At 38.7% G+C, this 25,134-nt stretch overlaps 2 protein-coding genes across 2 annotated transcripts in view; both read right to left on the bottom strand.

Annotated features, from left to right (window-relative positions):
* Window positions 1-15,886, bottom strand: part of abl1 (c-abl oncogene 1, non-receptor tyrosine kinase) — a 39,438-nt gene extending 23,552 nt beyond the window's left edge. Inside the window, exon 1 of the mRNA XM_017459858.3 lies at window positions 14,118-15,886. Coding sequence (XP_017315347.1) covers window positions 14,118-14,253 — 136 coding nt within the window. The 5' untranslated portion in view covers window positions 14,254-15,886. The remainder of the gene's footprint in view (window positions 1-14,117) is intronic.
* Window positions 15,887-19,749: 3,863 nt separating this feature from the next.
* On the bottom strand, window positions 19,750-24,344 carry exosc2 (exosome component 2). The gene is given in 9 exon segments (NM_001200441.1): window positions 19,750-20,089; window positions 21,732-21,860; window positions 22,017-22,193; window positions 22,354-22,422; window positions 22,566-22,631; window positions 23,230-23,319; window positions 23,421-23,466; window positions 23,596-23,697; window positions 24,190-24,344. Coding segments are annotated over 9 exon segments (885 nt in total). The 5' UTR covers window positions 24,315-24,344; the 3' UTR covers window positions 19,750-20,008.
* Between the last annotated feature and the right edge of the window lie 790 nt (window positions 24,345-25,134).

The following is a 25,134-nucleotide window of genomic DNA, read 5'->3' as shown; positions in this document are numbered from 1 at the left end:
CTTGCAAACACAAACGCGGCGCTGTATAAAAACACACAGCACACGCAAAGATGAAACATCATGCTGCTTTAAAAGGTCAAGACTGATCGTCGGTGTTATCGCTGGTATCCGCTCGACCCACGTCGATTTCGGGAAAAGCAATGCTGCGTTCTCTTCAAGCTCGTATGACTCCAAAGTCAAACTGGGGGGAAGAAAAATAAACAACAACAAAAGGGGGGGGGGGGGGGACACCCCGCAACTCGGAATTTCTACTCAGGGACTCGTATTGGTCTCCATCTATATTATAATAAAAACACTAGAATAATCACAACTCTGACATGGTATGAAGACAAACATTTGCTAAAAACTTGCTGAGTTTCTGTCAGGATGATAAACATGATGTACTACATGATCACGTACATGTCGGATTCTCTCGCTCCGAATTCAAGCACATAACTCGATACCTGGCCGAGACTCTTCAGTTTCCAGGCAAAGGGAAGAAAAAAAAAAAGCAGCTGGGCAGCACATTGGAGCGCTTACTTACATCATCAACACATCCTAGTTATGAGAAAGGAGTAGTCTCAACTAGAAGGCTAAAGTTCATGGATGAACTCTGAAAGTTTATAATGAGTAAATTTGACATTGTTAAAAACATTAAGAGGTTAAAATGTTAAAGGTTTCAAACATTTTGCACGTTTTAAAGCATTAAAGTGTCAGCATTAACGTCGCTTCGCTAACCCAGCGGGCTGCTTCAGGCTACCTCCACGTCCGAAAAAAACCCCACTCCATCCAGACAGATCTTTAAACTACACTGTTTCAGCATTTTCCCAAAAATTGCTAGTCCGCACTAAAATGTTTGAAAACGTTTACATTTGACATGCGTAAAAAAAATAAATAAATAAATAAAAATTTAAAAACGTAAGAAGCTTTGCCCTGCGTCGTTTACAACCTCAATTCCGAAAAAAGTTGTACGCTGTGTGAAATTGGAAATAAAAACAGAATGCAATGATTTGCAAAACTCATAAACCCGTATGTTATTCACACAATAGAACCTAGAAAACATATCATATGTTTAAACTGAGGGAATGTAGAATTTTAAGGGAAAAAAAAATAAATAAATAAGGCAATTTTGAATTTGATAACTGCAACAGGTCTCAAAAAAGTTGGGACTGGGACAAGAAAAGGCTGGAAAAGTAAGTGCTACTAAAAAAGAATCAGCTTGAGGTTAATTGGGAACAGGTCAGTATCGTGATTGGGTACATAAAGAGTATCTTAGAGAGTCTTTCAGAAGTAAAGATGGGCAGAGGTTCACCAGTGTGCGAAAAACTGCGTCTACAATTTGTGGAACAATTTCAGAATGTAAAATGTAAAATTGTGAAGACTATGAATATCTATGAATAGGTCATCATTTTTCCTCAGTCCACACGACGGCACAAAAAATGCGTTTTCAAGATTTATCCACTTGGGGAGAGCTTTTGAAAAGCTCAGTGTGGACAGAAATCCAAATCATGGAGAAAAAGTGTTTTCAAATGAACCTGGATTAATGCAGACGTAGCCCGAGCGTTGCTTAGGTAGGTGCTATGTTATCCCAGCAGGTTGGTAGGTGGCTGTTATGGGGTCCCAGGTGGTTGCTAGGTTGTTAACCGGTTGCTAGGGTTCTCAGTACGTGGAACAACGCAATTTTAAATATATTCAGGACCAGGAAACATTTCCCATGTATTTCTCTGGGGGAAAAGATGCACATGGCAACCGTAACACCGAACTGTTCTCAAAGTACAAGCGCCATATTCCCGTACGGGATGTAGACCTGTGCTGAATTTCAAAGCTTTAAAAATGAGACGCATATAAAACGGTACAAATTTTTTAATAGAATAAGAAGAATATTATGAAGAATAGGATGTTGGCTCTGTCAAGCCAACAATTACGTAATGATTTTCTGATATATTTGCAGGCTGCTATGTTGTTTTAGGCAAACAGAAAAAAACATGACTCCTCAAAAAGCCTAATTATGATTCATAGCGTGTTTTGCGAACATTTCCTCCACATCGATCACACCAGCACCACTCGCCAGCAAAAAGGCTGGCGAGTCCCAAATAGCAGACATGCAGCAACCAGCCAAGCTGTGACAGTGTTTATCCTAGGTTCCTTCTCAGAATTCCGTCTGGGCATCTGGGCCATTTCAGGCCAGGGATTAGCCTGCTTAGTGCCAAGATCCTTACTAGCATGGCACACGTGTAATGAAAGAAGGGCACAAAGGAAGGCGCTAATCGATTTGGAGCCAACAAGCATAGCCAAAGTGACTTCATTCCACAAATGCTGAGAATTAATAACACTGGGTCACATTAGTAGTGAGGTCACCTTAGCCAAAAAATGATATTAGCAGGGATGGCTCATGAATCCATTAGTTAGCTATCCCATCAGGGAAATAATACCTCCAGACTGCTGCCCAGTTTCATGTTTAGGTTGCCTGAAAACTGAGTGAATAGGATAGAACATGCTAGCTAATATAACGTAATAACGGCAAGCTAGTCAGCTGGCTGCCGGCCAAAGCTTCAGCCATGAGTTGTGGTGTTCTATCCTGACAAGAGAAAAATATTTGTGTCTGTCTAGCATCGTTATTTTCCCTCAGCATGTTGTAAACGTGAGACGACGGTGTGCTGTGCTAGCAGGAGAGTTACTTATGTAGTAAGCACAACAGTTTGCGTGCTTATTAACAAAGAGAGTGAGGGATTTGTGAGCAGTGAATCGAATGTGCGGTGAAGCTTTTGCACGAGACTATGCTCACGAGTCAAGATGAATTTTCAGTCAGTGTTTCCTCCTTCTTTTTTTTTTTTTTAAAGTCACATTTTACTTTTGTTTGGAAGTGTTACAAACTGACTGACCAATTAAATCCAGATCACTGTCACGACATGTACAGTTGTGCTCATAAATTTACATACCCCCTGCAGAATGTGCAAAATGTTAATTAATTTTTTTCTTTTAAATAAGAGGGATCATTAAAATTGCATTTTGTGTTTTTTATTTAGTCCTGCCCTAAATATACTATTTCACATAACAGATGTTTACATATAGTCCTAACTGAATTTACACAAATGAACCAGTTCATACCCTTGATTTCTTAATACTGTGTGTTGTTACCTGGATGATCAGAGACTGTGTTTATGTTTTGTGAAAGTTGTTCATGAGTCCCTTGTTTGTCCCGAGCAGTTAAACTGCCCACTGTTCTTCAGAAAAATCCTCCAGGTCCTGCACATTCTTTACTTTTCCAGCATCTTCTGCATCAGCAACTATATGATGTTCAACTGTGGGACTCGTCCACGACTAGTAAAAAAGGTGCAATCGTTCGCTGATGCTCAAGAAGGCGACACGATACGTTAAGAGCCGAGGGGGTGTAAAATTTTGAACAGGAAGATTGGTGTAAATTGTTATTTTGTTTAAAGATCTTATTTTTTTTTCCATTTACTACCGCCCTTCAGAAGCTACATAAGATATTTATATATGTTTTCCAGAACATAAAATAATTTACAGTGTCGCTGATCATCCATTTAACGACACACGGGATTAAGAATCGCGCGTGTGTAATCTTTTGAACTGGTTCATTCGTGTGAATTCGGTTAGTATTGTGTTTTGTGGATTACATTTAAACATCTGTTATGAACATCTGTTATGTGAAATAACTTCTCCAGGGCAGAACTAAATAAACAACAAAATGCAATTTTAACGATGCCTCTTATTTATTTACTTACATTTTGCCGATTCTGCAAGGGATGTGTAAATTTACGAGCACAACCGTAAAGATCTCAAAGACCTCGAGATCTACAGCCGCCTTTAAAGATGATGAACATGAGACTTGAACATGCGCTCTCCGAGACGCCACGGTCACGTACGGCTGTTTTGCAACAGGTAACTTTTAAAAGAAATACATCAGCTAGATTTATGCGGGTTTTTTGTCCCCCCATCAACCATGAGATGATAAACGCCCTACTTTAAAAATACTGTGGAAAATAGATTGCTGGATCAATCTGGGCCTCACGCCGTATCACAGAGTTAGAGTCGTTACACAACGCTGCAAGATATTCATCTTCTCCGATATCTCTTATCCTTTTGGCCCAGCTTCGAATTTACAAAGGCTATTGTTTCCAAAATCACTGCGTGGGTGACATGACAAAACCAAACACAGTCACATGGAAGAAATTAAGAGTGGGATCGACGGCGAAGATAAAGTCGGAATCAGAGCTGGGGCCCAACGTGCAGGACCGGTTTCCCAGAAACATGGTAACACACAGACAGGACAGATAAGATAGCCGTGAACACTAACATCTGAGATGATCTCGAACAGAAACCAGGTCTGCAAATGGAAGTTAATGGTTTGTGGTAGGAATCTGTGCATGGAAGCTGGCTTGTCCTTATGCGTACTGCTTTTTATATCCAATAAACAAATCCCTTAGCTAATTACAAACATATCTGATTATCATTTGGGAGAAACGCGACCTAGGAAGAGATTCGAATCAGCTAGTGCCTTGATGCTATCTTCTTATATAACAAATGTTGTGCATTATATATTTTATTTATTTATATATATATATATATATATATATATATATATATATATATATATATATATATATATATATATATATATATATATATATATACATATATACACACACACACACACACATCAATCAGCCATAAAACCCCATGCCTAATATTGTCCCTTTGTGCAACCAAAACAGTTCTGACCTATCGAGACATGGACTCCACAACACCTCTGAAGGTGTGCTGTGGTATCGGTCAGCGAGATGTTAACAGCAGAACCTTTAAGTCCTGTAAGTTGCGAGGTGCGGCCTACATGGATCAGACATGTTTGTCCAGCACATCCCACGGATACCCGATCAGACTGAGATCTGGGGAATTTGGAGGCCGAGTCAACACCTTGAACTCTTTGTCATGTTCCTCAAATCGTTCCTGAACAATTTTTGCAGTGTGGCAGGGCGCATTATCCTGCTGAAAGAGGCCACTGCCATTAGGGAATACCATTACCATGAAGGGGTATGCTTGGTCTGCAACAATGTTTAAGTAGGTGCTACACGTCAAAGTAACATCCGCATGAATACCAGCTACGATGCACTGTGTGTTCTGTCACCTGTCTATCATAGCCAGCATGAACTTTTGCAGCAATTTGTGCTACAGTAGCTCTTCTGTGGGATCGGACCAGACGGGCTAGCCTTCGCTCCTCACACACATCAACGAGCCTTGGGAGCCGATGACCCTGACGCTGGTTCACCGGTTGTCCTTCCTTGGACCACTTTTGGTAGGTACTAACCACTGCATACCGGGAACACCCCACAAGACCTGCTGCTTTGGAGATGTTCTCACCCAGTCGTCCAGCCATCACAATTTGACCCTTGTCAAAGTCGCTCAGATCCTTACACTTACTCATTCGCGAACTGACCGTTCACTTGCTGCATAATATATCCCAGCCCAAGACAGGTGCCACTGTAACCAGATAATCAATGTTATTCACCCATCAGTGGTTTTATTGTTATGGCTGACTGGTGTATATCGCATTTATTACTTTCTTATACTATTTTAGTGAACCACCAACAAGTTAACCAAAGGACGTTTTTCCTTGCGTGATGTTTCAGATCAGATTGTGCATACATCATATAGAGCACCTATTTACATTATTAGAAAAGACCAAACTGAAGAAATACAAACCCAAATGACAAAACTGCTTATGGAACCGCAAATAACTTGTCCCATATGAAATGGTACAACTGAATAATTGCTCATTGTTTAAATCTTAGGTTGTAAAATGACACATGGTGTGTCATTTTACAACCTAAAATTTCGACGATGACCGAAACGAGGCAATGAGATACTTTATATGTGCAGGACAATGCTGAGATGTCCTGCAGATGTTGTATTGGCAGAGACAGGAGAGGAGCAGAGAGCTGTGTAATAACTACAGCACTGAGTTCTTTCTCTCTCTCTCTCTCTCATCCTGAGAGTGTATTAGAGTTAAATAAATCCAGCTGAAGCCTGGCGACTCTGCTTACAACACACTGTGCTGGGGAGACGCACTGGAAATGCAGGAGGCAAATCTGGGATGTTTTTCATCACTTCACTGCCTAAACTGTAATTCCAAACATGCCTTCTACAGAACAGTCCTCGTATTAAAAAAAGTATTCACTTATTCACTTAGTGTGAATGTGATCATCAGGATTAACAGAGGGGTTATCGTGCTGGGCTCAAGAGGGGCTTTTCGGTACTTTGGACACACACAAATTAATAACAAACAAATAAATAAATAAATAAATAAATACACACTGTGTTTTAAAGAACAAGATCCAACATTATTCAGAATTAGAAGAATATCTCATTAGATAATGTACCTTGAGAGTCATTTGATTAAAACACACACACACCTACAGTGAGAGGAAATAAGTATTCAGCTTTTTTTGTTTGTGTTATTTAGTAATTCCAGACTTACTTCCTGTACTAACCTAAGTAGGTTTGTAACAAAAAGCCCAGCCTCTGGTCTTCATTGGCTGCTTGCTGACAGCGGTAGACCAATCACAACAGACTGGGACATCTGACCAATCAGAGCAGAGTATGCTGTCTGAAAGGAGGAGTTTAGAAACGAATCATTTAGAATGGATCACTGAACGAGTCGTTTGTGACACTGTGGGGAAAAAAAAATGTAATGCTGCAGTTTAAATTATGAGGTTTTTCACCTCGGATGCATGTAAATCTATTGTATGAGACTTTTAAAACAAAATTAGGCACGTTTCAAAACCATAATAGGTGCGCTTTAACACTGGAGAAATATTTAATTCATTTGTAGAAATTTTTAAAGAAATTTAAGCAGAAATGCCCCCCCAACAATCCTTCAAGCAATATACAATAACCGTTCTGCTGTAAATACAGAAATATCCCCATGCCGACGTCAAAGCGCGAGAACAAGAAAGCGAGAGAGAGATAGCAAAAAAAAGAAAAAAGAAAAAGGAAAAAAGAGCAACAGCGAGAGAGACACACTTGAGAGGAATGCACAGGTCGTCACATTCCTGACTCCACTGCTGTGGCTTGCCCAGTGTTCAACTATGCCTTCAATACAGGCTGTATGATCTGCGCTCTGCACTCCTGCACACGTCAATCCCTCTCACTGGACTTAGAAATGCCAGAAGGTCTCTGTATAACATGGTCAGTAAGACATTAACATCTGCATCTATTAGCTTGCCAAAGTTTGTCATCACTGGGGTTAATGTGTATTATTTTCCCCAAACCACACATATCAAGTTGTAATGAAAACTCCAGTGAACCCTGCGTTAGGTTCAAGTTCTTAAAAAAAATAAAATAAATAAATACATAAAAAACACATTTCAGTAACAAATCATAGATTTAAAGGTCTTGTTTTCTTTTTTATATCCTTGGACACACTAAGACGGGGATTATTTCACTGATTAAACGCTTTGAGATAACGCGTAGGTGAAAATCTTAACTGAATACTTCAGTGTTTTGTTTGGATCGAATCTTTTTAACTGCCGCGTCTGTAGCGTGTGTGTGATTACCACATTCAGAAGCGTCGAGGAAAAGAACACAAAACATGTTAAACTCACTTACGATGAAAGGACGGTGAATCCCATCAAAAATATATGGATGCAAAGGTATACCTTCAGTCAAAGGTATTTGTGAATCGCCATTTAGTTTAGTATAATTTATACTTTCTGATGTGGGAGTACTTTTTTTAAGGATTTTTCTTGGGTTACCTGCCAAATTGTTTGCAGCTTCACATGGCAGCACAACACACATGAAAAGTGGTATCCACTCTCTTCCATATACCTGAGCTCACAAATGCATATGATTGGCTAGTGTCGCTGTGATTGACAGGAGAGAGAGAGAGAGAGAGAGAGTATGCCATCCCTCCCACCAATTTCCACCCCACCAAAAGCTCCCAGCTGTGACATACTCAGGATTCGTCCTTGCGATCTCCCAATGGCAGAGAGAACGCTTTTCTATCGCACCTTTACTACGTTACTCCACAGCTGGTGTTCTCAGTGCAGAGAAACATGTTGAAGTTCTTGTACCTGGTTCCTGCACATATAATATAGATATAGGAGATAGAAATTAGGTGGCAAAACGAGTATACTTTAAAGGGAAGATATTAATGTTAGTCACTAAGAGTCAGGTACAATCCATCTATCTATACATCTTCCGTACCACTTATCCTACACAGGGTCACAGGGAGTCTGCAGCCGATCCCATGGAACTCTGGGCACAAGGCGGGGGATACCCTGGACAGGGTGCCAACCCATCGCAGGACCCAATCACACACACTATGAACAATTTGGAAATGCCAATCAGCCTACAATGCGTGTCTTTGGCCTGGAGGTGGAAACCAGAGTACCCGGCGGGAACTCCCAAAGTACTGGGAGGAAGTGGGATTTGAATCCTGTACCCCGGAGGTGCGAGGCAAATATGCTAACTACTAAGCCACTGTGACCCTGAGTGTGTGGTCATGCTTCTGTGGGCATGAAGGAACTTTTCATAAGATGCTAAGTTCAAGATACGCATTTTTGTTATTCTTGATCTGGTTCATGAGTAAGTGTCACAAAGGGCTCCTTTAGGTGGCCAAGATGGAAGCAGAGAAAAACATTTGGAGACCCATAATAGCAAATACACTGAAGCTCACGTTAGTGAATACTGATCGATCATTAGAATATATTGCAATGAAGACTATCCCAGATCTAGAGATTCAAAACAACTGCAAGTAATCAGTTCATTCATTTCATCATCCCACTCATTTCCAAAAGACAAAAGGAATCCGTGATCGATTCCACATCCAGTGTAAATAGCACAAGCTGGCTAACGAAGAGAGCCACCGTGGCTCAACAGCTGGTTGAAAATGACCAGGCCGAGGCGCCTGCATCTCAATCCCTCTAGCTGAAAACAAACCCATGTCTTCAAGACCCATAGGGATCATGGGGTGAGAGCTTTAGTGTCTAGACTGCACAGATTCCATGAGTTCCAGCCAAGAAGAAGAAAGAGGGGGTGGGGGGTGGGGCAGACTGAAAAACGCCACAGTCCACTCAGCCACAGTCCGTACATGTTCGGAACAGCTGTTGGCCGGGGGGGGGTCTGGGTATGAAGTGAACACGAAGCGAAGTGTACCGATTCAACAAAGCAGCAGAACAAGAACCGAATAATATTTAATATTCTGAAACTGATTGTTAAACATTGTGATATATAAGCAACCGTCAGTATTTGTCCAGAACGAGGGCTGTCATGATAGCAGAATTCTGACTTTCATGCCAATACCAGGCGTAGTATCATGATTCTCAATATCAATTGGATACACTGGCTAAAAGTGAATAAATTCTAAGCGAATGAATAAATCCGGCATTCTTACGAGGCCCCCTGGTGGTCCTGGAGCCCTAAGTGACTTATCTCATATTACTCATACCTAGAAACAACCCAGCATGTTAACACTGGAGGAGATCAGCTGTTTGGTGAATGTCGCGGTGTCCATGTTACGCGAGCGTTCACTACACTATCTTTTACCTGGAGAGACTCCCAATCAAGTATGCTTTCTCATAAAATGTAGATCTGCACTATTTTATACGGAAGCAAGATAAAGCGAGAATTAAGAGGATGGCTGGGGAGATGCAGACAGAGAGGACTGACTGTTCCGCAAAGAGAACTGGAGGTTTAGTGCAAAGAAACATATTTCTACTGTGCATTGCAAGTAATAATGTCTGGTTTGTTTTTATTTTTGCAGTTTGTCAGTGTGCTTTTAGTCTGTGATGGAAATTGGGGCTAGTGTGCATTGGACGCAATCCAACAGGATGTTATTTTAATATACTGTTTAAAAACACACCACTCATTTTCTAGCCGTTTTCCCAAATTAATGATTAGCTGTCATGGATTAGCGCCTATTCCAAGTTAGTCAGTCAGTACATTTACACGGACAACAATAATCCGATATTAACCCGATTAAGACAATACTCAGGTTAAGAACTAGCATGTAAACAGCAATTACTGATGACCTTAATCCGATTAAAGTCCTACTCGAGGTAACCACAAATCAAATAAAGACGTGTGGAGTACTCCTGTTTTAGTCGCATTATCGACGTGCGTTACAGACATGTAAACACCTTAATCACATTATTAACGTCGTGTGGGAGTTTTCACCGCATTCTGTGACAGGACACGATCACACACGGCAGCGCTCGACCGTTTGACGGCAAACAAGAGAGCACGGCTGCGTCCCAAACCGCGTACTTACCTACTATATAGTAGGAGAAATACATCTATCTCAGCTACGATATAGTATGCAAGTACGTGGTTTGGGACGCAGCTCACGGCTTCAAGTAGTCGTCTATTTGCACGTACAGCATGACAAATAATTAACTGCCCTTGAAGCGTTCATAAAATAAAATTTAAAAAAATACAAAACTGTATACGGTACCACAACGAAAACGAACTGTATGTTGATACGTGAAATTCTGGAGGGAACATCGGGCGGCGTGGCGCGGGGACGTAATGACGTGTGCCGTTAATCCATCTATGTTCTATGACATGTAAAACAGGAACATGAAAGGAATATTCTAAAAGCGACTCATGTAAACACCGTAGTCACAATATTGTCTTATTCAGAATAAGGTCAATAATTAGATTACTGCTGCCCGTGTAAACGCTAGGAACAGCGTGACGCAAATGTCGTCAGCAGCAGAGTACACACGCAGTCGGATTTTTCTAACCGTGCTACACAAGCGCATTTAATTCTTTTGCACTATTTAGTTCTTCAACAAGGCGGCAACAGTGACCCAGGGCAGTTGATTCTCAAGGTAGTTGAAGAAAAACCAGAATAAAGGGAACCAGACAAGCGCTTTTTTTCTTTTAACCTCTTCCTCTAGTAAGTGAAACAGCATGTCTTTCTCCTCCGTTATTCTTCGTGTTGTGATTCTTCTTCGTTGTCGTCCTTCGCACCAGAAAACCTGCTATACATCTCTGTACTGACTCCTGAAGGCCAGGAGGGGTATTGCAAGTTGTCGTACTGCACACGTGTCGACTGACTTGCATATGCGTACGTCAACTGGAGTATCCTATGAAAGACTATACGTACGACTGTGTGCATACGCTAGCATACACGTAAAAATAATAAGTATACCAGAGGCTTTAGAGACCTCATCTTGGAGAAAAAAAAAAGGACTAATCTTACCTACTGCACCTTTAGACTGAGAGAGTTATGACTGCATAAAAATGAGTGGACATGAAATTTCCAGGTCAATAAACATTATACATATACTAACAACGAGAAACACAACTGTTGGTAAATAATTAATAACGAGTCTGAAATATTAAAGTTTTATGATGAGAACCATGATCAAGGGTGGACAAATCACGAGCCTCGGCACATTTCACGGGACAAGAACATTCTGTGTCCTGGCTCTTAGCTAGTTTGTTCGATGGCAGACAAGTTTCACAACCTGAAGAAGAAGAAGAACTCCTTGTTGACGTTCTTAAAAAAAAAGTTTGCCTTTTGTGTGCATGTTTAAACTTAATATCCTGCTTATTGGTTATTATGTTATGTTAGATGACTTAACTTAAAATTTTAGATCGGCTGTCGAGGAACGTGTCGAACTAGTGATCGAAGACCGCAGCCTAAGATTATAGGAATCGCTTCGGATTCTCAAAATTTGTCTCAGACGACCAAATCGTACAGAGTGAACCCGGATTCAGACATTTGGCTTCGGTTTCTGGGGAACCAAGAAAGCGACACGGTTTTTATCTTCTGTGGTTTACGCCATACGAATATGTAGTATTAATGATAAGGTCCTTCTCTAATAGAGTTACATTAACAGACCAATGCATTCAAATGCAAAAAATCTTAAGAAATTCAAATTCCTTTTCTGATTTTTAAAACGATTTCGCCCTGTGTTTATTTTTTTATTTGAAATGTTTCGTATAGTTGATATGAATTAAATAAATGAAAAAAAGAAAAATCCCAACATGGTTAGGTAAAAGTTTAATTGTGATGTTCACTGCACCGAAGAAGCGTTCAAAAAGAGAATCCTTTTTCTCCACACACACACACACACACACACACACACACACAACTAACAGATCTCTTACAGAAACGGCCAGAGACTATACACACATGCAGTAATCTTACTGTACACCTTTGACTTGTAAATGAAGCTCTACGCATACGAGTGTTTCGGCGGATGCAGCGGTGAACTCGGACAGGTCTTTGCTTGTCTCGCTGCTGTGTGTGTGTGGAGTTTGAACCTGCTCGGTGAGAGACAGCTCCAGCCAGGAGGAGTCTCCGTAAACGGCCCTGCCTTTACTCGAGCTCCCGGATCTCCTAACAAAAGAGCCGAACCGATTCGGAAACAGCGCTGAAACGCAGGGTGAACAACCCCGTTGACCCTCCTGCCACTTTACAACAACTGCTGCCTGCTCTTTTCTTACTGGCAGCTGGCAGGAGGTTTTGTTTGCCAACCCACCCGCAAGTCATCATCCTCCGGTTGCGCAACAGCGGATCCGCAGATCCGACATCTTTCTGCCTGCCATGACAACGAGTGTGTTATGGAAAGGAACTGCTGAGGACACCCGCGCTCAGCATACGTCCTGAACAAACCAGACGTGTCAGCACTGACCCTGTTATCAACGGCACACGTCACGGTGAACTGTGGATGGACATCTCGGAGCAGGATGTAAAGCCAGTCAGGGAAAAAGAGTGCGAGTTTTTGGACGATCAGGTCACACTATTTATCCTCGGTGACATGAATACCATCAGTCCGCTTAGGTCAATCGTGGAGGTTTCCTTTTTCCAGCGCTTTCTCCATCCTCGACAAATCGCACCCAACATTTAAAAGTTACAGATCTACTCTTCTACATATAAAAATTCTCAGGAGGTGTTGATCTCTATAATCTCTACAGCAGCAGCTCTGACAGTACTTCCAACCACAACACAAATGACTGGTTAACATTAACGCCTCACCGTTTCTATAGTAACGGCTCGTTCACTTGTATGGTGCACGAGCTACATAATCGAAAGCTACTTAACAACCCATAAAACGTGTATAAAAAGGAGATATAATGAAGCTTTCTGCATGGAGATTTTTTTATTTGTTTAATATTTTCGAATGGAGTCTCGAGTGACGGTGCTTTGTAACGGTCAGCTGTTTTTTCCATCAAGAGAAAGGTTTTAAAACAGAGGACTTTGTTAAAAAGCTTTGCATTTTTTTCATACCTTGTAGCATTTTTTGTCTTACTAACTTCAACTTCAAAAACAGAGAGGGGATGTGGATATAAAAGGGACGCTAGTAAGGGAATAATGTTTACAGCTGCTATAATGCAAGTGATAACAGGAACTAATCTGGTTAATGATGTCCATCGATACAATTTTCTGTACCGCTTATCCTATACAGGGTCTAGGGGAGCCTGGAGCGTACACCAGGGAACTCGGGGCACAAGGCGGGGGACACGGGGTGCCGACCCATCACAGGCCACGATCGTGCGCAAACACTCACACGCTATTATACAATTTAGAGATGTCAATCAGTCAACGCATGTCTTTGGAGCAGTGGAGCAAACCGGAGGAAGCACAGAGAGAACATGCAAACTCCACGCACATGGAGCGGAGGCGGGATTCGAACCCCCAACCCTGGCGGTTAATGATGTGTCATCATTCATTAATAAATTAAAAACCGTTATCTTCGACTGTAGTATAAGCGTTAAATACCACCTCAGGATGTGCTTCACAGCTCATCTTTTATTCCTTACCTCTTGCCTAGCCGTAGTTCATATTGATTTATACCAAACCACTGAAGTCTAGAAAACTATCAATGACTTCCTGATCCAATTAAAATCTTATGCCAGAGAACTTCCCTTCCAACAGGTTGTAAAATGTATCCTTATCAAAACGTACAGGCTCTTCTCCCAAGACTCCAATTTGACGACGAAGATGAATTACATCCTCTGATAAAAACCACTAATGATGAAAGAGCGATGATCTAAGCCCTGCCTTCCTATTCTCCTGGTGCACGACATCCAAAAATGCAGAACTCCACAGCCAAAAGGAACCAAAAAATAAATAAAAATCAGGAACTTGAACCCGACTTCCTTACCGTGAACTGCAAACACGTTGCAGGGCTGAGGTCCATGGCGTGACGAGTCCCTCTTCCCTCCGCTCTTGATGAAGTTCAGAGCAGGCAGACTCGGCCTCCGTTGGTCGCCAACAAACTTCCCTGGCTGCTGCCCCATAAGGGCAGGATGCCAGGCCGGAGCCGGGAATCACAATCGATTACGATCCCGAGCTCAGAGCGGTGGACTGAAACTTGCCCGACGGGAGCTTCTCCGTCGTGAAAGCCACTTTCTCGTAAAGGAGCACGCTCTCCGTCAGCGTGGCTCGTGATTGTCTGAGCTCCAGATCCCAGATCCCAAAACGTGACTCTTTTCCCTGCCCACCACAGTGGCAAGGCCGACCCGGATCTTCGCCGGTTTTGTTATTTGTGTCATGAATCGAGTAGTCGAGAAGTGCTGATCTTTAGACGTCACCACACACGGGTAAAAAAGTACATCGGAAAATCGAAACGTTCCAAAAAACCTAACACGCTTACAAAGGCGAGCACGTACAACTACATTCTGCGTTTAGGAACGACGACCTCGGCATCTCGGGAAAACCAATAATAATAAAAATAATAATAATTCATCAACAAACTAACACGACACGACTAAAGCCTCCGGGAGCCTCGTAATGTACGAGGCACGTATGAGAACCTGGCGGAGAACCATTATTACTGTCAATCACGTTTAAAAAGATTCATCCTGAGAACATTTACAGTTAATTATAAAGGATATTACAGCGATGATTTGGTTACTCTCAGTACAAAACGTACTGAAAATTGCATAAATTTAAAGAACTATAGTGTATTTCTGCGTTAGGGGTATATAGATAGAGTGTATATCTTTACATTGGCATTTAAAAAATTAAATATAAATACATCCACAGAAGATTTTTTTTTCTTAAAAATTAAAGGAATGTGGTCAGTTGACACTTAATATTAGTGCATGTCATAGTATTATTATTATTATTATTATTACTATTATTATAGTTACTCTGGAACGTTTGTGCAAGTTATATATAAATAATTCAAAGTGTCTACCTGTTCTACCATTAAACACCTGGTGCACTGTAATGTGATATAATCTGACATGGTAGTACTCACCTATGAAAAGTTAGAGTTTCATGTTAAAGGTATTTTAGCATCGCCTAGCTAACAGGTCCTCGCTCGGCTGCACTTCGCCTCAGCTTCACTCGCTAGTTAGCTAGTTAGCTAGTCAACAACAGGTTAACTTAGTTGGCAAGTTTTCCAAACGAGTCGTGAGCACAATAAACGAGTGGCTGAACTCATCCCGAGCTTATTTTCAACACGTTACACACACACATATATACACACACACACTTCACACACATACATATATACACACACACACACTCACTCACTCACTCACTCACACTTCACGGGTTTATTATCTGCTGCCAAATTCCTCTCTTCGACTTCCGTGTCCAGGCTTTCCGTCTCTCTCTCCCTCCCTCCCTCCCCTTCTCTATCTCTCTCTCCTTCTCTCTCTCCAGGGCTCCAGATATCGTTACACCCGGACCTGAGGCACTTCAGCTCTGCCACTCAACCTGACTTTTTTCGCGTTTGTCCGAGCGCTGTCAGGTTGTTTCTCTGGAAAAACCATCCGCAACAGCAAGGCACACACCCCTGGTACGAACACCCCTAATGGTTTTCAGTATCTCTTCGTGTCCAAAGAAGTTTCGAGGAATAAATGTCTATCGAGTAGTCGTCGAAGCAGGGGCCGCCATATTTCCATACGCAAAGTGGGCTGGCTCCTGAGAAGGATTGCGTCTGACGTCATGACGTCCGTTGCTTCCGCCAACAAAACTTTTTTTCTCGTTTTTTTCCCCCACCTTTCCTTTTCTTCTTTTCTTTATAGAATTAAATAAAACGAATAAACAGAATTGTTTTGTTTATTTATATATAATATATAAATACATATAAATATATGTAAATATATAAAAGGAAACCGGGTACTCCGGTTTCCTACCCCAGTCCAAAGAGACATGCATGGTAGGCAGGTTGGCATGTCCAAAGTGTCTGAGTGGGTGTGTATATGTGTGTATATGATTGTGCCCTGCGATGGGTTGGCACCCCGTCCAGAGTGTACTCCGTCTTGTGCCTGAGGATAGGCTCCAGGTTCCCCGTGACCCTGTAGGATAAGCGGTATAGAAGATGGATGGATGGATGGATATAACAATTCTGTTTATTTAAATACATTTTTTGTACCGCTTATTCTATACAGGGTCGCGGGGAGCCTGGAGCTTATCCCAGGGGGACACCCTGGACAAGGTGCCAACGCATCACAGGGCACAATCGCACACACATTTACACACGTTTCTATATCTCTTCCACAAAATGTCCAACTATTATAATACAAAATAAACGCCATGTTTTGTACAATACGTTGTTTAGTAAATGATCGACTCTATTTAGTCAGCTAGTGTGCTATGAAGAATTTTTTTGCAAAAATAAATCTTTTTTTTATTAACTAAGACATTATTGTTTGAAAGGTTTGTTATTTTGTGTAAAGCATGCAATAATCTAATGAACACAGGATTTACTGCATCCGTAAACATCTTTAAACTGAGATATATGAATTGTTGCCACTAGAGGGCAGTCGTACAACCAAGGAGAAGTGAACAGTGCCCCTTGCGGCTATCTGCTGTTCTTACATCTATACTATCTATATTAAATCCTCACATAAACTAAATTAAATAAGCCATAAAAATCACATGTAACTATATAAATCCCATAAATTAATGCTCTAACTATTGCATACAAAATCCTATGCATAGTGACGATTCAAAGAGTGATGGGTCATTTTCAATACATGGCCCAAATGAGTGACAAAACTTTTTATACTCAGTGCTTAAATTTATCAAGGATGTTTTTCAAAAAAAAAAAATAATAATGCATCTTGTGAATTAATGCAATCCTGGGATTCCTTATTGCCCTGTGGAGGAGGGCGGAGTCACCCTGGAAAAAAACACACCCATCAGGATAGAAATAGAAGAACTTTGTATTGATTTGCAGTGAAACTTCCCTCTAAAGGGTACAAGTGGACCCAAACCATGCCAGCGAAATAAATAAATTCCCCCCACAGCATAACAGAGCCACTGATTTTTCCTCAGCGTGAGTATTTATGTTAAAATCTGTTGCCTATATTCAAATCAGATACACATTCATATTTCTAATATTTTATTCAGCAAGCATCATCTAACAAATGCCAATTCATCTTCATTTGTACACAGTTTTAAAACAAACCTTAATACATGGCGGGTTATTATTAAAGGTTGCTATCACTCCAATAATAATGTAGGAAATCATGAAAATGTCCCATTGATGAAAACATTTCATTTATTAGTTAAAACCATTTCCAGTGCAGATAAACAGTTCAAGAATATGGCACAAGAACAAGTCTAGTTTAATCCTGATTGACCGTATAAATTGGTATAAGACTATACATCCAAAACAGCTCACTACAGAAATAAATACTTCATTGAACATTATGTCACATAATGTTCAAATTTTCACATATTTATAGTAAATCTTGTATTTTTTGTACACTAGTAGCATATTACTTAGAATAATAGTGTACACTTTTGGAAATATAATACTGTTATGCCCTTACTATTACTGCTGGTAGGATATTAATACTACTATTATTACTGGATATTACTTCAGTAAATTGGATCTGATCTCCATCTACGGCATGTGTATTCATGTCTTGGGGTGGAGATTGATTGTGTGTAATTACCACAGACATAAATGGGACATGCCTATATTGAGAAAAGAATGAAAGATTTGATTCCATCAATCATTCTTTACACATCTAATACATACCGAACATTTCTGTAGAACGTGCTCATGAATTCTTCAGATGCATCATTTCTAAAGTTGTATAATTCGTCCCTTCAGAGATGAGAATCCTTCTTCACGGGGGAAAGATGTTATCAGTGTTTTATTAATATAATGTTGATATCAGGGTAATACTTTTCTGATATATGTATGGTTTTATGATAGCTTTTGTTCAAAATATGAATTTAAAAAAGATTTGTACAATGTGTTTGTGTTGATTTTATTTCTGTAGACATTCACAAACTGTAATCCAGATGTTTTTTTTAAAACGCAATTTTACTCTTTCTTAGCAGAAGTATTGCGCATCATAGAAACGTCTGAGTATTGTGATTATATATTTTGTGTGACATCACCCACCCTTACTGTATTGCTCCACTGCTGGAAAGTTAAAGATAAAACTCTACAAATGCAGATTTGGTAAGACGTACAACGGTGGCCATTTTAAACTTCATGTCGTTTAGTCACATATTTGAAATGTTTATCGACAGTTCCATACCTGCGCTTAGACTTTCATTATAAGCACATTTTAAGTAAACAGGTCCGTGACAGATGTGTTACAGATGCAGAGGACAGAGACTGGGCTGGAGTAAACCTTTAAGCTTTTTTTGTTTTGTTTTTTGGCAGTCTGTACAAATCTCCATACATTAATTCTTAAAAGGTTATCGGAGTAAGTCAGTCTCTCTCTCTCATATATATATATATATATATATATACACACACACACACACACACACATTTATATATAAATATATTTATATATATTTATATTTTTATATATATATAAATATAAATATATATTTATATTTTATATTTATATAAATATATACATATATATACACACAAATATATTTATATATATATAAATATATATTTATATTTTTATATTTATATATATACATATATATACACAAATATATTTATATATATATATATATAAAAAATATATTTATATTTTTATATTTATATATATAAATATATACACTTATATATATAAATATATATATTTATTTTTATGTTTATATATATAAATATATACATATATATAAATATATAAATAAAAAATATATATAAAAAATATAAATATATATACATACATATAAATATATGTATATATTTATATATATAAATGTATAAATATATATTTATATTTTTATATTTATATAAATATATACATATATATACACAAATATATTTATATATATATATATAAATATATATTTATATTTTTTATATTTATATAAATATATACATATATATACACAAATATATTTATATATATATTTATATATATAAAAAATATATTTATATTTTTATATTTATATATATAAATATATACACATTTATATATATAAATATATATATTTATTTTTATGTTTATATATATAAATATATACATATATATAAATATATAAATAAAAAATATATATAAAAAATATAAATATATATACATACATATAAATATATGTATATATTTATATATAAATATATATATATAAATATTTTTATATTTATATATATACATATATATATACACATTATATATATATATACATATATATATACACATTATATATATATATATATATATATATATATATATATATATATATATATATATATATATATATATATATATATATATATATATACACACACACACACATACACACACACACACATATATACACATACATACATACACACACACCACTATAAAGTAAAGTGTTAATATCCCCTATGTATGGAGACTTTAAAAACACCTTGTAGACTGTGATTTGTATCTCAGAATTAATGTCAGAGAAGTGACACAGATTTAATACAACCAGAAAATACAATAAAACAGAAAAAAACAACAAAACAAAACGCATTCCTTTACAGGCGAGCATCAGAGTGTTACTGGTGACTTTATGTTGTCCTGGAGTCTTTTTGTTTTTAATCAGAATGATGAAAAGGCAAGACTTGTTCTTAACACTGGTGCGAATCTTTGTGTGAGAACTCGTATTCTCATATTCATGATGCTGACCGCGAGCGTCCTAACCCTCTTGGTCAAGAAGTCGTTGGCGTGTCTCCATCACGATTTCGTCCACGATCTCTGGTTTCAAGATGTCTTTGATCTGCAAAACGACAGTCGTTTTATGAATTTCTAAAAGAGGTCTTTACAAGGTGGTGCTGGTTAAAGAAAATCGTACAAACCGATGATCAGCGTACGTTAGAGGTGGGCATGGCCTAAAACAAAAGGTGTGGGGTTTTTGTTTTGTTTTGTATACAGTCGTGTGAAAAAATAAGTACACCCATGGGAACCGTTGTTTTTTTGACATATTTGGACACCTAAACATTTGATCATCTTTGAAACAGTGCCTGTTAATAAAAGGTGATACACTATCAAATGGACATTTTGTAGTAATTATCACACTTTAAATTAACAAAAAACAGATCAGTCACATGGGAAAAGTAAGTACACCACTACATTTACATCACACCTCCAAATCCACAAGTCCTGGATTAAAAAAAAAAAAAAAAAAACAGGAGGTAGAAATGCCAGCCTTTTCCACATGGGGTGTGAATTCTGGCTTTAACAGTTCCTCAACCTCAGCTACATCATTCTAGTTCATAATGTAGTTTCAACTACAGATTTAATCATTTTTTAAATCCTGCTCACGTGGTTATTATTTTTGCTTGTACCTGCCTGCAACATTTCCTAACAAATTTAGCTAGCTCTATTTCCCAAAATATAAACAAAATTGTAGCCTAATTTAAACCACTGCAATCCTGACCAGGCAATTACTAAGGATGCTGTAAAAGCATCACTTAGCACCGCATTTATATTGTATTAGTTCATGTTAATAATATTTCCGTGGTATTTCTGTGTCCCGCAAGCTTCACATCTAACCCCTGCTCACGTCCCCATCGACGTAAAAACCTTCCACTCGTGTGATTCGTTTGTTGCGTATAGGGCTGGGCGATATGACAAAAATATCATATCACGATACTTGAAGACATTTCTATGATACACATCACGATATATAATTTAGCTAACAAACTGTCTGCAAAACAGTAGTAAAATAAACAAAACAAAAAAAAGCCTTGTTAAACCGAGTTGGATGATACTTTTTAAAAAATCATTTTAAATTACGTCAAATCAACGGTATCCATTCAGTACCATTTAATTTGTAATTATTAAAAACAAAAAATGCATCACCATAACAACGATATCTCAGAAAAGTGAATCACGTAATCATTTATCACGATATTGATGTTATACCAATATAGCGCCCAGCTCTAGTTGCGTTCAATGGGATCCCTGTCCCGTTGCACGGGTATAGTCCCTGTGAACCTTTCTGGCACGCATTTATTAAAACAAAACACAACTCCCAAAACGACTAGTGCACCCCCTGCTGATATTTGTATCCATTTATAAACACATTATCTGTTTATTCTGAATAACGTATTCGTATTCGGTTCTATCATTACTGCACATTAGCCAGGTTATGTAGTAAGAGTGGGATATGTGGGGAAAATGCAAGTAAAACAATAATGTTGCATTAAAAAAAAAATTTATTATTTTTTTTAAACATGAGGAAAAACTAGGTTTGACGATTCTCTAATTTACCTAATAATAAAAAAATATTTACCTAATTAAAAATGTACTTAATTTACGTCTATAAAAACAAAAATATTTACTACTGAAAGAGTTTACAATTCATCATGATATGGATTATTATAGTCATATTGCTCAGCCCTATAATCAAATAGTACCTGGTGTGTCAGAGAGGATTCATAGCAGTAGAGTATGCTGGTGTCATACAGCATCACTTTGTGAGCTGCCAGAGCCAGTAAACAGTTCCTCAGTCTAGAAATGATTTCCCGGTCTGACAGAGGGACAGGCTGAAAACCAAACCAAGAAGGAACACAGGATTTCAGTAACTGATCAAAAAAAAAAAGCCACACACACACACACACACACACACACACACACACACACACACACAACACACACAGCAATATAAACAGCTTCTCAATTACAACAAAGATTCTCCTCACCTCCAGGCTTGTGTAATACCCTCCTGCCTCTTCATCTTGGTGCCCCGGTGTGGGGTAAATCCAAACATAGCCGTTGTTCCCTAGTATGATGGACGCTCCACATGTCAGATTGTGGAAATGAGTTTTTTGTCTCTTGATGAGCGAGGGCGATACTTGCACGAGTACCCCCTGTCCCAGCTAAGCAAGACATAAAAACACACAAACACTAAAAATACTAAAAAAAAATAAAAATAAAGAAAGAACACTTTATTTAAAAAACAGGAAGTGACTGCTTACAACAAATATGAATACGCGAAGTGTATTAATGCATTACGTAATTTTTTTTTTTTCAACGTACCTTGCCGTACTTTAAGCTGCGTGTGTGAAGAGAGAGGGCTCCATCTGAAAACACTGACTGTACCTCTGCCTTAAACAAGTCAAGGAAGTCCTTATACAATAACAAGCAAAGCAGCAACATGGAAAGAGTTTTCTGATAGTCATTTGAAGACATTCACTTATACACACACACACAAGTTAAACCATCCTAGCGCTCGTCTAGTGTTAGGATACACTAATGAGGTCCCCTTCCTGAAGATAGTCTCTCATGGTAAGTTCGTCTTCTGCCGATCGCCTCCTCTGAAATATTAACGTTGAAGGTTAGTCAGAAATCATACGCCACTTACCCACACAGTGCTATGCCACAATTCCAACCATGTGGTTATGTTCACTCTCAATCTCATCTCCTTATGCAAAATATTCTTCAACATATATAGTAAGATTCCTGATTTTATTCCACTGCTGCCGAATCCTCGATTCCGATTGGTCAGAAGGTACAGATATACTGATCCTTCATCCTAAATGTTCCATATAAACAAATTGAAAACAAGGCCAAGTATTGATATGATGAGTTATCCAAGAGAAGACGTGTATTTAGTATTTACAGAAGGAGTCTCCGGCATCAGCTTTGTCTGAGTCGGTACGTTTTCCGACATGGTAAAGCCTTAACGTTAAGAAAGAAAAGATAAGGGAATAACTGTTTCTATATAGCATAACTGATATCAGAAACTAACTTGTTTCATGGACGTTCGACGCCATTAAATGTAACTATAAACATAAAAGGTACATGTCATTCTTAAATAAATTCTAAATGCTTCTAACGTGGTAACGCAATCACACCACACTGTCACTGATTATTTTCGTTTAACAGCACAGCCTGAAGTTAGTCTATACTTACCAACTCTCCCCCAGGAAGATTGACTGAAGACAGAAGCAATACGGAGTCCAGTCGGGAGTTCGTTCCCACTTTCCAGCGTTTCTGCTGAACCTACAGTCAAACGGTCATGAAAAAACATCCTTATTAGTCTCCTTAAGCGGTCCAGGACTGGCAGCACAAATGATGTTTCAAGATCCTTAACGTTCACAAACCTCAGTGATCCGACCAACAACCACATCACCGACTTCACCGTTGAACCTGGAAAAACCAAAAAACAAGGGGTATATCTGTTTAAATTCAATATTCATGTGACTTTAAACAGTGTGATGTTATATCTTGTGGTTGATCTCGGAGAAAACAGAGCCTGACAGATTTCAGAGATCTCACCTCGTCTTCAGCGGCCTCACACAGATGAGTTTGTTGACTCGTTCCACCTCACCAGCCACCGAAGCAGTGAGTTTCTCATCGTCCATGTACGTTCCATGGCCTCTGAAGAACATTTACGTTCACAAGATTTACATTCATGCGAAAAATACATCAATAAATCAGATCTGCTTCAAAACATTGGAATTGTGCATCAAGGGCCACAACGGAAAAGCCCAGACACATCACCCTGTTTACACTGTTCCCCATTGGCCAGTGATCATCTGAGAAGAAATACCAAGTGTAAACAAGGCCATAGACTTGAGTGCAAAAGTTTGCGCACCCTTACTTCAAAATGGAACAGGAAGACAGCATGAAATGAACATGGGATTGTGTTTTGCAGATAAAATAGGAGGTAGATAAAGAAAAATGGAGGGAAGAGGAAACCAGTCGACTAGCAGCTAGACAGAAATGAAGTGAAATAAAAACAAAAAAGAAAATATGTTCGATACAAACAACAAACTGACTTAGATAAAGTATTAGGCTAGCATCCGGTATTGACTGAGTGATGGTGCTGCAGTTAACCCACTACACTGCTTCACACTCATTCATATTTACCTCATAAACCCTGTGTCTGATGTGATAACATCACCCGGAACTACCAAATGTTTACCGTCCGAACTGGAATGAATAGCTGGCAGAAACGCTTGTTTTCTCGCAGGCAATCTCATATCCACCGCCATGCCTAAACCATGTGTTTATACTAAAATGGCCGTGTCAGTTTTCTTTGCACAAATACCGCCATCTATTGTCCTGTTAAAGCTGTCTGAGGTTGCCAGATTAGGATAAAACCCTTGTTAAAACTCACGTAGAACAGGTGGTTTGTTTTGTTTGTTTTTTTGTTTACATATAAGTGTAAAATACATTGACTAAACCACCTCAACATAGATTTATTTTATTAATATAATCCAAGCGTTAAAATATGAGTTACATATTTTAAATATGAACAAAATCATATTCTTTCATTCCTAGACTCCACTGAAATAACACATTCGGTCCAAATTGATGTTACTTGGTTTTAAGTTACATTTACATTTACATTTATTCATTTAGCAGATGCTTTTATCCAAAGCGACTTACAAATGAGGAAATACAAGCAAAGCGATATATCAAGCAGACAACAATACAAGTAGTGCTACCATATAGGATCCATTAATTGAGTTCCAGAAGAAGCAAAGTGCGCAGAGTAGAGGTGTAAGTGCCAGAGTAATTTATTTATTTATTTATTTATTTATTTTATGGGTTGGTTAGGTGTTCACGGAAGAGGTGGGTCTTTAGCTGTTTTTTTGAAGATGGTGAGAGATTCTGCGGTGCGGACTGAGGTTGGAAGTTTATTCCACCACTGAGGAACAGTTAGTTTGAATGTTCTTGAAAGGGACCTTGAGCCACGCTGAGTAGACAGAACTAAGCGTCGGTCGTGGATTGATCACAGATTGCGTGAGGGAACGTAAACCTTTAGGAGAGAGTTGAGGTAGGAGGGTGCTGTTCCAGACAAGGTCTTGT

Source organism: Ictalurus punctatus, chromosome 28, assembly GCF_001660625.3.
Source record: "Ictalurus punctatus breed USDA103 chromosome 28, Coco_2.0, whole genome shotgun sequence".
In the NCBI taxonomy this organism is placed as follows: domain Eukaryota; kingdom Metazoa; phylum Chordata; class Actinopteri; order Siluriformes; family Ictaluridae; genus Ictalurus; species Ictalurus punctatus.
Note: the sequence above shows the minus strand (reverse complement) of the source record. Positions and strands in the feature narration are given on the sequence as shown.